Source organism: Sapajus apella, unplaced genomic scaffold, assembly GCF_009761245.1.
Source record: "Sapajus apella isolate SASKATOON/1434 unplaced genomic scaffold, GSC_monkey_1.0 scaffold61, whole genome shotgun sequence".
Taxonomy (NCBI): domain Eukaryota; kingdom Metazoa; phylum Chordata; class Mammalia; order Primates; family Cebidae; genus Sapajus; species Sapajus apella.
Window position 1 is genome coordinate 10,681,879 of NW_022437001.1, and position 17,411 is coordinate 10,699,289.

A 17,411-nucleotide genomic window follows, 5' to 3' on the forward strand; every position below is an offset into this window, starting at 1 on the left:
ATATTTAAGTCTTTAATCCATCTGGAGTTAATTTTAGTGTAAGATAGCAGGAAGGGGTCTAGTTTCTGCTTTCTGCACACTGCTAGCCAGTTTTCCCAACACCATTTTTTAAATAGGGAATCATTTCCCCATTGCTTGTTTTTTTCAAGTTTGTCAAAGATAAGATGGCTGTAGATATGTGGTGTTATTTCTGAGGACTCCGTTCTGTTCCATTGGTTTATATATCTGTTTTGGTACCAGTATTATGCTGTTTTGATTACTGTAGCCTTGTAGTATAGTTTGAAGTCAGGTAGCTTGATGCCTCCAGCATTTTTTTTTTTTTCTTAGAATTGTCTTAGCTATGTGGGCTCTATTTGGTTCCACATGAAATTTAAGGTGTTTTTTTTTTCCCAATTCTGTGAAGAAAGTCAATGGTAGCTTGATGGGAATACCATTGATTCTATGGATTACATTGAGTAGTATGGCTATTTTCACAATATTGATTCTTCTTATCCATTAGCATGGAATGTTTTTCCATTTGTGTCCTCATTTCCTTGAGCAGAGGTTTGTAGTCCTCCTTGAAGAGGTCCTTCACATTCCTTGTAAGTTGTATTCCTAGGTATTTAATTATCTTTGTAATAACTGTGAATAGGAGTTCACTCACAACTTGGCTCTCTATTATTAGTGTTTATAGGAATGCTTGTGCTTTTTGCACATTTTGTATCCTGCAACTTTGCTGAAGTTGCTTATCAGCTTAAGATTTTGGGCTGAGAGGATGGAGTCTCCTAAATATACAATCATGTCATCTGATAATAGGGACAGTTTGACTTCCTCTTTACCTATTTGAATATCCTTTATTTCTTTTTCTTGCTTGATTGCCCTGGTCAGAACTTCCAATACTATGTTGAATAGGAGTGATGAGAGAGGGCATCCTTTTCTTGTGTTAGTTTTCAAAGGGAAACCTTCCTGTTTTTGCCCATTCAGTATAATACTGGCTGTGGGATGGTCATAAATAGCTCTTATTATTTTGAGATATATTCCATCAATACCTAGTTTATTGAGAGTTTTTAGCATAAAGAGCTGTTGAATTTTTTTGAAGACCTTCTCTGCATCTATTGAGATAATCATATGGTTTTTGTCTGTTTATGTGATGGATTACATTTACTGATTAGCCTCGTATCTCAGGGATGAACCTGACTTGATTGTGATGGATAAGTTTTTTGACGTGCAGTTGGTTGGTATTTTATTGAGGATTTTCACATGGATATTCATCGGGGATATCGGCCTGAAATTTTCTTTTTTAGTTGAGTCTCTGTCAGGTTTTGATATCAGGATGATACTGGCCTCATAAAATGAGTTAGGGAAGATTCCCTCTTTTTCTATTGTTCGGAATAGTTTCAGAAGGAATGGTACCAGCTCCTCTTTGTACCTCTGGTAGAATTCGGCTGTGAAACCATCTTGTTCTGGACTTTTTTTGTTGTTAGGCTATTAATTGCCTCCTCAATTTCAGGATTTGTTATCGGTGTATTCAGGGATTGGACTTCTTCCTGGTTTAGTCTTGGGAGGGTGTAAGTGTCCTAAAAATTTATCCATTTCTTTTATATTTTTTGGTTTATTTGCACAGAGGTGTTTATAGTATTCTCTGGTGGTAGTTTTAATTTCTATGGGATTGGTGGTGATATCACCTTTATGATATTTTATTGCATCTATTTCATTCTCCTCTCTTATTAATCTGACTAGTGGTCTATTTTGATCTTTCCAAAAAAACAGCTCCTGGATTCATTAATTTTTTGGTGGATTTCTCATGTCCCTATCTCCTTTAGTTCTGCACTGACCATAGTTATCTCTTGCCTTCTGCTAGCATTTGAATTTGTTTGTCCTTGTTTCTCTAGTTCTTTTAATTGTGACATTAGGGTGTCAGTTTTATATCTTTCCCACTTTTCTTGTGAGCATTTAGTGCTATAAATATCCATCTCCAAACTGCTTTAAATGTGTCCTAGAGATTCTGGTATGTGATATTCTTTGAATCCAGTGAGAACAAAGACATCTGTATTCCTGCCTTCAATTCGTTATTTATCCAGTAGTCATTCAGGAGCAGGTTGTTCAGTTTCCATGTAGTTGTGGAGTTTTGAGTGAGTTTCTTAACCATTTGAATGCACTGTGGTCTGACAGACTGTTATGATTTCTGTTCTTTTACATTTGCTGAGGAGTGTATTACTTCCAATTATGTGGTCAGTTTTAGAATAAGTTTGATGTGGTACTGAGAAAAAACATATATTCTGTTGATTTGTAGTGGAGAGTTTTGTAGATGTCGATTAGTTCAACTTGGTCCAGAGCCAAGTTCAAGTCCTGGATATCCTTGTTAAATTTCTGTTCCATTTATCTGTCTAATACTGACAGTGGGGTGTTAAAGTCTTCCATTATTATTGTACGGGTGTCTAAGTCTCTCTGTATGTCTCTAAGGACTTACTTTATGAATCTGGGTGCTCCTGCATTGGGTGCATATATATTTAGCATAGTTAGCTCTTCTTGTTGCATTGATCCCTTTACCATTATGTAATGCCCTTCTTTGTTGGTTTAAAGTCTGTTTTATCAGAGACTAGAATTACAACCTTTTTTGTTTTTCCTTTTCATTTGCTTAGTAAATATTCCTTCATCCCTTCATTTTGAGCCTGTGTGTCTTTGCACATGAGGTGGATCTCCTGAATATAGCACACCAACGGGTCTTGACTCTTTATCCAATTTGTCAGTCTGTGTCTTTTAATTGGGGCATTTAGCCCATTTACATTTAAGGTTAATATTATGTGTGAATTGATCCTGTCCTTATGATGCTAGCTGGTCATTTTGCCTGTTGATGCAGTTTCTTCATAGTACCAATGGTCTTTACAATTTTGTAAGTTTTTTTTTGGTGGCTGGTACTGGTTGGTCCTTTCCATGTTTAGTGCTTCCTTCAGGAGCTCCTGTAAGGCAGGCCTTGTGGTGACAAAATCCCTCAGCAGGTGCTTGTCCATAAAGGATTTTATTTCTCCTTTGCTTATGAAGCTTAGTTTGGATGAATATGAAATTCTAGGTTGAAAATTCTTTTCTTAAAGATGTTGAATATTGGCCCCCATTCTCTCTGGCTTTTAGGATTTCTGCTGACACATCTGCTGTTGGCCTGATTAGCTTCCCTTTGTGAGTAACTCAACCTTTCTCTCTGGCTGCCCTTATCATTTTTTCCTTGATTTAATTCTTGGTGCATCAGATGATTTTGTATCTTGGGGTTGCTCTTCTCGAGTAGTATCTTGGATACTCCTGTAGTTCTTGTGCTGTGTTTTTCAGCTCCATCAGGTTGTTTTTATTCTTCTCTCAACTGGTTATTCTAATTAGCATTTCATCTAACCTTTCTTAAAGGTTCTTGTCTTCCTTGCATGCTCCTTTACCTTGGAGAAGTTTGTTATTACCCACCTTCTGAAGCCTGCTTCTGTTAATTCATCAAACTCATTGTCCATCCAGTTTTGTTCCCTTGCTGGTGAGGAGCTGTGATCCCTGGAGGAGAAAAGGCATTCTGGTCTTTGGAGTGTTCAGCCTTTTAGCACAAGTTTCTTCTCATCTTTTTGGATTTATCTACCTTTGTTCTTTGAGATCAGTGACCTTTGGATGGGGTCTCCAAGTAGACATCCTTTTCGTTGATGCTGAAACTATTTCTTTCTGTTAGTTTTCTAATAGGCCCTTCTGCTGCAGGTCTGCTGAAGTTTGCTGGAGATTCACTCCAGATCCTGCTTCCCTGGGAATAACCAGCAGAGGCTGTAGAACAGCAAAGATTGCTGCCTGTTCCTTCCTCTGGTAGCTTCGTCCCAAAGGGGTACCCACCACATGCCACCAGAACTGTCCTGTATGAGGTGTCTGTCGGCCCCTGCTGGGAAGTGTCTCCCAGTCAGGATACATGGGGATCACAGAGCCACTTGAGGTGGCAATCTATCCCTTTTTAGAGCTTGAACACTGTGCTGAGAGATCTGCTGCTCTCTTCAGAGCTTCCCAGGCAGGGATGTTTAGATCTGCTGCAGCTATACCCACAATGACCTGTTTTCTGAGCTGCTCTGTCCAGGGAAGGTGGGGGCTTTATTTATTAGTCCCTGACAGACTCCTGCCTTTGTTCAGACACGCCCTGCCCAGCAAGGACATTTAGTGAGACAGTCTGCCTGCAGCTGCTGAGCTGCATTGGGCTCTGCCCAGTTTGAACTTCCTGGTAGCATTGTTTACACTGTGAGGAAGAAACTGCCTACTTGAGCCTCAGCAATGGTGGACACTCCTTCTCCCATCGAGCTCAAATGACCTCAATTGAGCTCAAGCTGCTGTGCTGGCTGTGAGAATTTCAAGCCAGTGGATCTTAGTTTGCTGGTGTCTGTGGGGGTTGGACCCACCCAGCAAGACCACTTGGCTCTCTGGCTTCAGCCTTCTTCCCAGGGGAGTGAATGATTCTGTCTTCCTGTTGTTCCAGGCACCACTGGTGTATTAAAAAAAAAAAAAAAAAAAAAAAAGGAAGGAAAACCTGCTGTGGCTAGTTCAGTTTCTGCCCCAACGGCCACCCAGTTTTGTGCTGGAAACCCAGGACCCAGGTAGTCATATGTAGTCATATAGGTTTCCAGAGGGAATCTCCTGGTCTGGGGTTGTGAAGACCTTGGGAAAAGCATAGTGTATGGGCTGGAGTGCAGAAAACAGTCCTGAATGGCTTCCCTCGGCTAGGAGAGGGAAGTTTCCCAGCCCCGTCTGCTTCCTGGATGAGGTGACATCCCACCCTGCTTTGGCTCACCCTCCTTGGGCTACACCCACTGTCCAACCAGTCCCAGTGAGATGAAGCAGGTACCTCAGTCAGAAATGTTGAAATCACCCGTCTTCTGCATCGATCTCGCTGAGAACTGCGCACCAGAGCTGTTCCTACTTGGCCGTCTTGCCTGAGACCAAATGTAATGTATTTTTGTTTTAATTTCTTTCCAAAATTTTCTTTCAACAAGCTTCATTGCTTATTTCAAGCTCCTAACTAGCCAAGCTGGTGGAAAGTTAATCTCTATTATTTTTCCACTCTTGCAGCCACAAGTCTTCCCTTGCATTGAGCTTTGAGACTTTTCTATATCAGTCATTAGCCGCTGATGTGCCCATTTCTTATACATCAAGGTACCATCAAGCCCCTTCATTAAACTACATCCAAGCCTAACTCAGTACAGGGGAATCTTTGGAGAAGCTGACTAATGAGCAAGGGTCAGCCATGCATCCTGCAGCATTCCCTGCTATTGGGCTCCCTCACCAGGCAAGCAAACAATGAACAAGGCTTCACCCTCCTGGCCAAACCCTGCCCCTATCTTCTCCCCTGTTACTGCTATCTCTGTGTTTCTCTATCTCCAAATATTCTTTTATTCTGTATTACCCTCCCAATGGAAACCTCAAATTTTCTGTCGTGAGTAAAGGACAAAGGTATATAGTTCAGGCAGCTATTGATTCCAGTACTGCTAAGATTCCCTTGGGCACACATTTTAATTAATAGCCTAGAATAGTATGAAGAAAAAAAAAAGCAGAACAAAATATAAATTGACATATCAAAATTTTACCACAACTTACATATATTTAAGTACAGTGATCATATCACGTATTAGCATTCCTTTATGCAAACAAAACTAACCTTAATCACTTCCTCATATGATTTGTTTCTTCTCAGTCCTTTAATCATTTGTAATATTTCTCTGTGGACTTGATCCAAATATTTTCCTTTCTAAAATTCAAAGATCAAAACTGGAATCAGTTCTTTGAAATGATTTAATGGAAGCAATTATACTGTTAACTCATTATGTCTCTCTTTATTTATCCTTTTTTTTTTTAAGTAAGATACTTTTTAACATTTCATACCAGGCCACTTTTCCAATTGTTCTGGAGTTATAATTCTGGCCATAGGTACTTCCTTTCTCTTCGAAGCAATGTTTAGACATCCTTTGAAAATATTATTACTTGGTGTCTGGCTTTTTCTGATGAGAGGATATTTCTATTTTCTAGGGATTTTATAAAATGAAAACATTGAAAGGTAAAAAAGGGTGTAAAAAGTGATAGCAGGGAAAAATTAAATTAATACATTTAAATATATTCATTTTTATTTTTAATGTTGAACTTGAAAATAGATAAGGCAAAGCATGAACAATTTTAGAGACCAAATACAATTTCAGCATGCCGTGTATTCTTTGACTTTGCCCCAAACCCCACTATTTCTTATTGAACGCTCAACTATTCTATTAGTAGAAAAAAATATGCATCTCTGGAGTACTGCAGTTATGTTTTTGTAGGATCAAAGAATCAGAGAAAGGTAAAGATGAAAGTAATTTTAGAGGTCACTGAATCTAATGTTACAGCTGACAGGAAACCACATCTCCCTGCTTCTGAGAGGTAGCAGAAAACCTGTGCTTAAGGGATCTCAATCATGAAGTGAAAGGAATGTTTTTTTTATTAGACAGGCAGGGATGAAAACCCTCATCTGCTACTTGATCAAATTTTGAAATCATTTTTAGCTTATGCAGAAAATAATACCAAGCAGTATGACTGTTTATAATAAATAAGTATCTAAAAAGATGTCATGTTGCACGATAGGACCTGATATATAGGTGATCTCTCCCTACTTCACACACTTCCCGCTGCTTTCCAAGGAGGCTAGGCCTTATACTACATGTCATTTGATTATTTGAAATCAACAATCACTTAATCATAAATTTTCCTCTTCTCCAGTGCAATGAATTCTTCTTATTTTCAATGTCTTTAGTCTTTCCTGATATGCCAGGTTCCCAAACCCCACTATCATCACCCTGGTTACCATGCTGTGCTATCCTCTAGTTTACAGAAAGTCTTTCCTTAGAATACCATGTCAAGAAAAACACACATATGGGCAGAACTCACACCTCCCAGGAGTGGCCATTTTGCTTAATGGTGCCCAAGATTGCCTTTTCTTTTGTAGCAAACTTGTCCATAATCACCAGAAACATTCTATGATGTTCAAAGCACTGACACTGTCTTATGTCTTTTAATTTCCTCATTTAGGGGCTTTTCCTGTGATTTACATAATATATTCTAAATTACATTCTGAAATCCAGTTAGAAAGGAGAGAAGACAAGTTAAACATGTCTGGGGATCCCATGGCCACATAGGCTACATTTACATCAAGTCCAGTGGGCATTATCTGACTGGTGATATTCATTTATTAAAATTTCTGCAACATTTAAATAAATGCAATTTTTGAAAAGTTCTGAAACTCTTTAATATTCGAATTATAATCTTTGGAAACTTTAGGTAGATAATTTGTTATCTAAGGGTATTTCAAGTTATTTAACTTCATGGACATTGATCTAAACTGAAAATAAAAATCCTTCTTTATTTATCCTGTCAGACTGTGATATAAGCAAACTGTGAACCAGGAAAACTTTATTCTGAAGAATCTTTACTATTTATTGCTATGGAACCATAAGAAAGACCTTTAAATTTATTTGCTCATCTATAAAATGTGTACGTTCAACTCATTCAAAGACATTTTAAAGCCATTTTTTACATATGAGAACCTAAGATTCTGTGAGTTCTTGTGCCACTCTCATAGCTCCCATTGATACCAGACCCATTATATCCATTTTTACACAGATCTGCAGGGTTTAAATCTGATACAATTCAACAGTCCAGGGCCTGAAACATGGTGCTCTATTAATATTGATCCATCAGATAAATGTGGAGTCAAATAAAGCTCTGCAAGATATTGGCTGTAAAATCCCGGCTCGTAATTTCAGGATGGTATGCCCATAGCTTCAATCTTGAAGCATGTAATTAAATGTGAAATGGTTTCGTTTTATCATGGGAGGAAATCAGGTTGGTGGTCAGAAGGAAAGATTTTTCGATTCAGTTTTAATTGGTAATTTTCCTTTGGGAAGCTTGAAGAGCTGTAGTTAAAGGAATAAGATATCAAGTAGCAAAACTATTAATGAATACCCAAGCAAGAGAAGATAGGAAGACTCTGACTTTTATTTTTAGAAGTCAAAAACAATTTGAGAGAATGTCTGTGATGGGTGACTTGTGATCTAGGATACAGCATAGTTGCTTGCAGAAAAGAAGGGGAAATAAGCGAATATCATCAAGTCATGCACGTTGGATTATATTTAAGAATATATCTCCTCATGAAGGCAGTGATGTGTTTAGAAGTGAGACATTTCTTTTTACTTATTTCTATTTTAAGTGATTGCTTTGACAGGTCTTTGAAAAAAAAGATCACTTTCTATCCTGCAGATTTAGTAACTACCCTTAAGTGTCTGATCTTGCCACATTTTCAGTGGAAACAACATTGTGATTTGCTTCCACAGTGATCTACCAGTCAGTGATGGCCAAAACTAACAACATTGGAAGGTCAGAGTAACTTGCAAGCTACCGATTAATTATTTGTCATAATATCCTCATGAGGAAGTTACTAATGTTATTACTTAAAACATCCTTTGCATTTTGTACTTGCAGGGAGCTTAAATATTCACTGGTGGCCATGAAGACATGACCATTTGTACTATTCTTAGTAGGAAGCAAGGAAGCAGTCCCAGGGTCACCTGTGTCTACTGATACCATCATGGGCCTCAAGCTTTAGGTTCTGAAGCAACCTCCTAGGCCATGTTGCTTTAAATTCTAGCTGAATAAGAGGATGAATATGTGTGAGACATGTTTAATGTGTTATTCTAATCTCCAGAGATGGACGTTAATAAACCAAAAAATAATTCCACTATAAAACTGCCCCTCCACAACAAAAACAAAAGCCTTTGAATTTAGTGATTTTCACTTGGAAGACATATACAACATGCAGACTGGAAATTTTTAAGTATGCCCTGGGAGTTGTAGAAAATAAAGCCATCTGGCATAAATTAGTCCCCTGTATTTGGAATAAGGACCATTCTAAGACACTTTCAAATTACTTTTCAGATTTTTGAATGCTCTACCCCTCAGCCAGGAAGAATATGTGTAGGATGGCTTCACTGAGAAGGACAGTATTTCTTTACTGGTACATTGAACAATTGTGGCTAATAGGTTAAGCTAAATTTATAATTGGCATGTGATATTTATACTATGATTATTGATTGATTGGTTGATGCATGATTTGATATTTATCTCCTAACAGGAAACACTGAAGAGGAATCAAGATTTTAATAGTTATTAAGATTTGCTATCTAGCCTTCACCTTAAAACTAGACAGATTAGGAGGTAGTAGTAGGATAATATTAATGATGATAGCAACCACAATACACAAGAAAAGAAAACCACATACCCTGTGTTTCCACTTATAAGTGAAACCCTAAACATTTAGCACTCACAGACATAAACTTGGGAACAATAGACACTGCATACTATTAGAGGGGAGGGGGAAAGAGGGGATAGTGGTTGAAAATCTACTTATTGGGTACCAAGCTCACTGTCTGGGTGCAATATACCCATATAGAAAACTTACTTATGGGCCCCTGTTATCTAAAATGAAAGTTGAATGGTTTTAAAAAACTTTATCTTGGTCCCTCTTGCCCCCTCCCTGTCTCCCCACCACACACCTGCACGAGTGCTGTGGCTGACCGCCTCCACAGCTGGGTGTGGGTGGAATGAACTTCTTTGAAAAGTGTTTTCTCCTCATTGCCAGAATTGTTCAAGCATGAGATAGACCAGTTATTTTCAATTATTCTTTGCAACCAGACCATACCATGGTTGATCTGGTGTCATTCAGATTGCTGTGTCTTCTGCTTGAAATAATTATGACTTTTGTCTTCTCAAATGTGGCTTGGAGTGGTACATAAATAAATTCTTCCGTAGAGATATAAACAAACAAGTACTGTTGGTAAGATCAATCTGCGCATCCTGGCCCTCTGCCCCTCCACCCACCCCCTGGCACACCTGCTTTTGAGCACCAGTGGGTTAGGTCAGTGGCTTGCAACCTTGTTTGATTATACATCTCTACCAGTAAAAAGAATTCTAGGTGACTAGTACCTTTATCTAGTTAAAAAGATTCTAGAGAAATAGATTTTAAGAGGTGCCAGTGCAGGTGCACAAAAAATCTTGGCTCGCAGCATCTGTCCCATCCAACCCACCTCTGGGACTTTGCAAGCCAGCGCTTTTTGTGCACCTACATTGGGATGATCTCATTCATCCTAACCTCGCTTTCCAAGACGGGAAATGGAGGCTTGAAGAGACAAAGCAAATCTCTCAAGCAGGCAGAACTAAAAGGCCAAGTAGAATATGAAGGCAGACTTGTGGGCTCCAGATCCCTCCTGTTTGTTTAGCCAAGTGAGGCTGCTGGCCTGCCACCTCCTGTTGATGTGAACCTTAGACAAATCCTCCTGTGCCAGGTTTGATGCTGACTGCTTCTGAGAGGTAGAAAGATGAGCAAGACAGGGAGACACAGACACAGGCTTCAGGCTATGAGAGCTTAGGGCCTGGAGGGATCCAGGAGGGCTTCCTGGAAGCAGTGGTACTTGATGGAGCTATGCAAGAAGTGTGGAGGGCAAACAGGTCAGAGATGGGGTGTGTGTGTTCCAGGGGACATATTGCTACACATAGGGTCGAAAATGCCCCAGCCAGGAAGGTTCAACTTCATCATCAGGCCGAGAAAAGCCATGGAAGCTTTCAGCAGGGAACTGATGCTACTAGAGCCATACTTCAGAAAGCAAAGCGGAAGTTAGTTATGAGTCAACAAGGGTGAGAATGAATGTGACTGGAGCGGCTAGGAGGAGATGCTTGGTGCTCTGAGCGGGGATATCATAAAGCACATACATAGTTTCCTGCCCAAAGTGCCCTGGATATGAGGGATGGAGTCCAGTGTGACTCTTGATGCCTGTGAAGGTAGACTAGCAGGGACAGAGGAAGGGTGGCAGTGGTGGGCCAGGCTGTGCAGGCTGTGATCAGTCAGGCTATGGGGAACGGGGAGCTGCAAGGGAGTTGGGTATTGTTTATGGGGAATGCATGAGTAATAGGATTCCTGACAGAGATAGGAGATGTGATAAGAGGGGATCTTGGGGGGCAGAGCCAAGTATGAAATACAAAGAGCCAGCACCCAGACTCTCTTTTATGCCAGCAGTGACATTCAGGCCAGATGACTGATTGTGGCAGGGGCCGTCCTGTTCTTACAGGATATTGAGCAGCATCCCTGGGCCCCACCTACTAAGATGCCACTAGCAACACCCCCACTCCCATAGTTATGACAACCAACGATCTTTCCAGACATTGCCCAGTGTCCCTGGGTAACGTCACTTGGTTGTAAACTACTGCCTTAAAAATAAATGATAAAAAGCTTAGATCCATAGAAAGGTTATAGTTAATATAGATATCTAGAGAGAGTCTCATGTTAAAGCAGGGTCTCTCAGCCTCAGCACTGTTAATATTCGGGGCTGGATGTTTACCATGGACTGCACAGTAACCAAACTATTGATGCTCTTCCCTGAAATGTTGGCCGAATGGCCTGATTAGTAGAGTATATCAGTACCAAGGAATGAACCGGAGGCCAGGCACAGTGGCTCATGCCTGTAATCCCAGCACTTTGGGAGGCTGAGGCAGGAGGATTGCTTGAGCCTCGGAGTTTGAAACAAGCCTGAGCAACATGGTGAAACCTCATCCCTCTTAGAAAAAAAAAAAATAGCTGTGCATAGTCCCAGCTACTCAGGAGGCTGAGGTGGGTGGATCACTTGAGTTCGGGAGATAGAGGCTGCAGTAGGCCATGATCATGCCACTGCTTTCCAACCTGGGTGACAGAGAGAGAACCTATCTATCTATCTATCTCAAAAAAAAAAAATTGGAAAACTTAGGAGATAAAAAAGAAGCTGCAGGCATGCTCTTTCTTGAAAATCTATCAGATCTGGAAAAAAAAACCATGTATGGAAGTGACCCAAAGGAGGTTGACGAATACACAGAATGACCTCTAGAGGCTCCTTTCAGCACTAATGATCCCTGAAGGAGACCTACAGACCCTCATGAACTGACCCCCAACAGGTGTTGGCTTGCTGCTTTTTTCCCACATTGGCAGGTGCCGTCACAACACTCACTACAGCAACTCCTTCCAGCCCCGCCTTGCCCTCGGCCTCTGCTGCTGGAAGTGACCACTGGCCCGTGGGGGTGTGGCTGGCACAGCAAAGGGAGAATGTACCTGACTTGTACATAAAGGCAATGGCTGGGAAAGACACACAACATGGGCAGGACCGACTTTATAGACCAGCCTCTCATGTGAAATTTGACTTTTTCCTCTTTGCTGACTTGGCCAGGTTAACAGGTTACCCCTGGATTACAGGAAGCACATGTGCTGCAAAGTCTCCTCGGAGACCCACATGGCCCTCAGATGAGCAGCTGTTCAAATTTCTTTTCCTTTTCTATGGGAATAAGAGTTCCTCTGCAAAGTACATGTTTTAGGCTTTTTTTTTTTCTCTTGCTATGCCCAAGGGCCTGGTGATATTTTTCCTTACCATGCATTAAACAGAATCTGGAGTCCTTGTGAAAACAATAAAAGGCAGGGGGGAGCCTACTAGTTAAAAAGTTTCTAGGTACACTTCCAAGATATGCCAATTTATTGATATACAAATGACATAACAATAAATTATTGAATGCATGCTATGGGCATTCTCTGTTCCAAGAACTTTAAGTATTGACTTACATGAGTTACTTCACAGCAGTTCTATGAGGTAGGTACTATTATTATGACCACTTCACAGATAAGGAAATAGACATGACATAATGACATGTTCAATGCCACTCAACTAGCAAGTAACAGAAACAAGCTTGAAACAGGTGGTCTGACTCCAGCGTCTGTGCTCTGATCTACTGTGTTTTCACATGTGCTATTCTACTAATATATACTTTTTGTAATACATGAAAAACTAATTTTAAAAGAATGAGATACATATTGGCAATATTAAAGTTATCATACTTTTCTCCTCTGTTCCAATTAGTCATCTAGAACCACTTCTGAGATCTGTGTGCCTTCCTTCCAAGATCATCTTGGGGGGTTCTTACAGGGGAAATTCAAACTGCTGCCCTCTGGGTCTTAGTGTCCTTGTCTCGATTTGGATTCTATAATGAAGTGGGGTCTGTAACTGTAGAGGCTCTCCTCCAGTTGGTCTGCCATCCACTAGTTCAGGTCACTTCCTTCCCTACCTCCCTGCTTTCCCACTGAGACCCAGCCAGCAGCAAACACCCTCACAGTATTCTTTCATGTCGCTTTGTCCTCCAGCCTAAACTTGCCAGTCCCATTCTATCAGGAAGCTACTAGATGATGCACTAGCTCAATGAAAAATTAATTTGAACATCCACGTGACTCCTTCCCCTTCTATCTTCAATCTGTGATCACATGAGAACTTCTCTAACCTATTTAAAATTCACACACACACACACACACACACACACACACACACCTCCTTTCCTGCTTTACTTTTCTCCATGGTGCTTTTGTCAGATGTTATTCTTATTGTTCTACTCCACCTCCTCCAACTCAAAAGTAAACGTTATGAAGGTAGAAATCTCTATCAGATGTATCCAACCTTGTATTCCCAGTACCTACAGCAGCCATTGGTTCATAGTAAACACTAAAAACTTTGGGTTGAAAAAATGAATAAACCATTTTTCTGGGATTCACAATTTAGGAATTTCAAGCCAACAGAATTAGTAATATAAGACAAGGGAACTTTTCTTAGTTACATTAAAAAGTATCAGTGCCTAAAATACTGGATATTTTTTACCTGGTATGCTGGAAAAAATTGAACAGTAACCAAGTTACTCATACAGCTGACAATAGGAATTATGCAAGCCCAAAACAAAACCCCTTTTGTTCAATAAACCATCTGTTTTCCAGACAATTTACATAGTTCTTTGGTCCTACCAAACAACGAGGATATAACAGAGCATAGCACAACGTGGTTGATTTGGTGTTTTAAACTAATTCAGATTATTGTTTGAAATATAATTATGACTGATATTTGTCTAAATGCTTACACTGGTGTGGTCAATTCCTGGTTAAAAGTTTCTGTATAGGAAGTGTTCAGGGATTGCAAAGGGCTGGAGATCAGCCACGGCTAAGGAGCTTCGTCAGAAGTTTCCTTTGCATGGCACATTTTATAAGACTGAGCCACAACCAGTTTTTTGCTTGAAAATGCAGAAGAGCTAATAGAGATTAAACCACTCCTAACCACTGAATGTGACTGAAATTCTTAATACTCTGAATACTAATGAACTAGAGCATAGAAAACAATTTTATTTTCAATTTGTATCAATGTGGTATATTTCAGACAGGCCATAATTGGAGTTTCTTTTAAGCAGAATTATAAACTAACGCCTACCTTTTTTATTTACACAGAAAATAAATCATCTAGAAACTAAATATTTTATTTTCTGAGGTATCACTCTGTAAATATGGATCTCGTTTCAGATCAGATGTCCACAGGAGATAGATTTGGCCCTATCTAAGGCAGATAAGTAGGAGACAATATAATTTATGAGCTGAACAGAAGGGTGCTGAGTTGGATTTTATTAAACTAATATTATGGCTGGCAAGGATGACATGTCAGATGTCTCATTCATTTTAAAGACCATGCCATTTCAATAAATCATTTTTATAACTTTAAATACATTATATAGGTGCAATGCAAGTCGAGGGTGCGTTTAAATATACCAGACATATTTGTTTGCTTCACTACATCCTGTGTTGCTCATTTCATTTTCTAAAGGTGCAGTTATAAAGATTACATCTAAAGACGTAATCTTTCTAAAGGTTTTCATGAGCTAATCTACATTTTCGTTGTATTCATAAAGTCTTGCTTTGGTGCTGTTATTCTTACTGATTGTTTCTTGTACACAATCAACCCATGTGAACATCATCAGTGTTTCTCTCTGCCTTCTTGCACAAAGAGCAAAAGGAATCTCCTGTTTCAATACCTTTGCTCACGTAGTACGGTGAGAAAACAATACACAAGATGCATTTTCCATAAGATTTCATCTGAATCAGTTGTGTTGTGTAAGATGATGGATTGTATTTCAGAATATTTAAGGTTGAATTCTTTTTTACTGTGTGAACTCTATACTATTTTCTTTTCTCCCCTAACTTCCCCCTGTTTAACAGCAGACAAACCCAGGGAGCACTGAGTGAATCCGATGATCCTGAAACAGGCTGTCTAACTGATAACAAGCCAACTTCTCGACACTTCTATCCTGTCGCCTTGCTGCTTGTCAGCTCACACCTGCTAGTTGTGTGGCTTATTTTAAGTCTGGCGTTACTATTAGCCAAATACCAATAAGTTTTATGTTGTATCCCTTTTTCTTTTCTATAAATGACAATGAACTTTATGGGGACAATGCTGTAATATTTTTACATTTTCAGATTCACGGAATTTAAAAAAAAGTGTTTAAATTGTGTTTTTGTTTTTCCTAAAATCTAAAAATCAAAAAGTACTATGCATTAAGTGGTTTATTTTCCTCTTTTGTTCATGGAAAAGTGTTTCCCACTGTTAACTAGCTCAAGAAGAATTTTTAAATGACTGTCTTTGGAATAAGACAAAGAACAGAATCCTGAAAGCTTGAAGTTCTGAACCTCCTGTCCTCATCCCATTAAATTTATTAAAGAAATTAAGACTGAATTTGCACAAACACTGAAACCCTGAAACAAGTTCTAGAGAGAGATATGGGAGGTTGCAGACTTTATTTCCACTGTGCTAATATCATAGATGCCATCTGCTGATAGAAACTTCTGTGTTTTTGTTTTTGTTTTTTAACCTGTTATTTTACTTCTTTGCTGCAATTAACTCTTTTCTGTCAAGTAACTTTATGGAGAGAATGGCTATTTATGTTTTGTAATTAAATTACCTGTTTGTATCTCTTGTTTGGGTTGATTTGGCTTTCAGAGAATTTTTCTATTCTTTTTAACAAGGTCCTACTTGTGTCTTGATGTACCATTCCTAGCACTTGTGACTTTTGTGCTGTCCATGGACAAGCACTCTTCCTTTATAAAGCTGAGACTTGGCCCAGGCTGCTTGGAAAGCCATTTTCTCTCTTCCTTGCACAGCTAAAATAATTAAATTAAAATAGAGATGAAACTTTTCTTTAAAAATCTATAGGGCCAGACTTAATAAATTAAATGCCTTATTTCTAGAACCTGCATCCTTAGGGCTACATATAGATTTTAATGTGTTTTAAAGAGACTGAGAAATTAATTTGTGGAAATGTTATAAAAAGGCAGATATATTTAATAAACTAAAGTGGCACTGTATTGTGGGGCAAATTATATTTAAAGAGTTTATTAAACTTTAAATGTCTGTTAAGAGTAAAGAGACTTTAGTCATCTCTTTCAGAGGGCAATAATGGTATTGGGCCTGGCCTAGGATTTAATTTTGTAAGATGTATCATCACTTGTGGAAAAAAAAAATGTAGAGTTGAATCTTTGTTATTTTTACTTGGACTGTTGCTGCAACTCTGCATTAAACAAATAAAGCATATTTATTTATTCTGTGTTTCATGAAGTTGTACTTTTTCCCCTTTCACCAGAGAAGGATGCCGCATAGAGAATGTACTGAAGAATATCAAATGCAGAAAGTATGCTTTCAACATGCTACAGCTGATGGCTTTCCCCAAGTACTACAGACCTCCAGAGGGGACTTATGGAAAAGCTGACACCTAAGTTTACCAACATGTTAATAAACAGGAACACAAATACATTTCAGTTGGATAATCTTCACGTTGGTCTTTTTTGTTTGTTCTTATTGTCATGAATTTGTGGTGGGGAAGATGATCACAGATGTTTGCCAAAATCTAAAAACTACTTGAATTCATTATCAGCATATTACTCTGAAAGAAATCCATTTTAAAAAATCTTTCTTACAGGATGCAGTCCTATCATCTCTAGTTCTAAGCTTCTATGTGTTGAGCCTAGCTGATTGAGATTAGTTCACAACGTGTAAATTTCATTCATGAGTATTTAATTGTTTCTGAGAAAACATGAATGATTTCAATAGGACTAGAGGTGTTTCAGAGAGCACCACTCTCTGTCCGACTGAAGGGAGGAGAGGGGAAAAGGAACAGAGATTTTTATGATACTGCTCAACAGCCTGTGAGAACACAGTCAACCTGAGAATCAATACCAGGGGATTAAAAAAAAGACATGTAGCCGCTTATAATTAGGTAGAGTTAACTCATGATCTGGAATACTGAGGCAGTTTGCAAGTGTGTTCCACAGTGATCTCTATCATCCAGTGAGGATGTGACTCATCCTCTTGAACAGGTATATGCATAGAGTGAGTAAAGCAGTCAACAGACCTTTCAAAACCATGGCATCTTTTCAGAACTCTGACTTGGGCTGTGTGATCTAGCTGTGGAAGTAGCAATATAGAACATTTAATAAAATGATAGGCAAAACACTGCAATAATCTAAAATTGCAAGGAAAATAAAAATG

General features: G+C 39.1%; 1 protein-coding gene across 7 annotated transcripts in view; it reads left to right on the forward strand.

Moving 5' to 3' along the window:
• Positions 1-16,696, forward strand: part of INPP4B (inositol polyphosphate-4-phosphatase type II B) — an 841,422-nt gene extending 824,726 nt beyond the window's left edge. For 4 of the 7 annotated variants that reach the window (XM_032246545.1, XM_032246548.1, XM_032246546.1 and 1 more), the window contains one exon: positions 15,089-15,263. In XM_032246545.1, the coding sequence (XP_032102436.1) occupies positions 15,089-15,263 (175 nt within the window). Of the gene's footprint in view, positions 1-15,088; positions 16,473-16,506 lie in introns of those variants that run through there. The other 3 variants (XM_032246551.1, XM_032246549.1, XM_032246550.1) reach the window with 3 other exon arrangements.
• Positions 16,697-17,411: the final 715 nt, after the last annotated feature.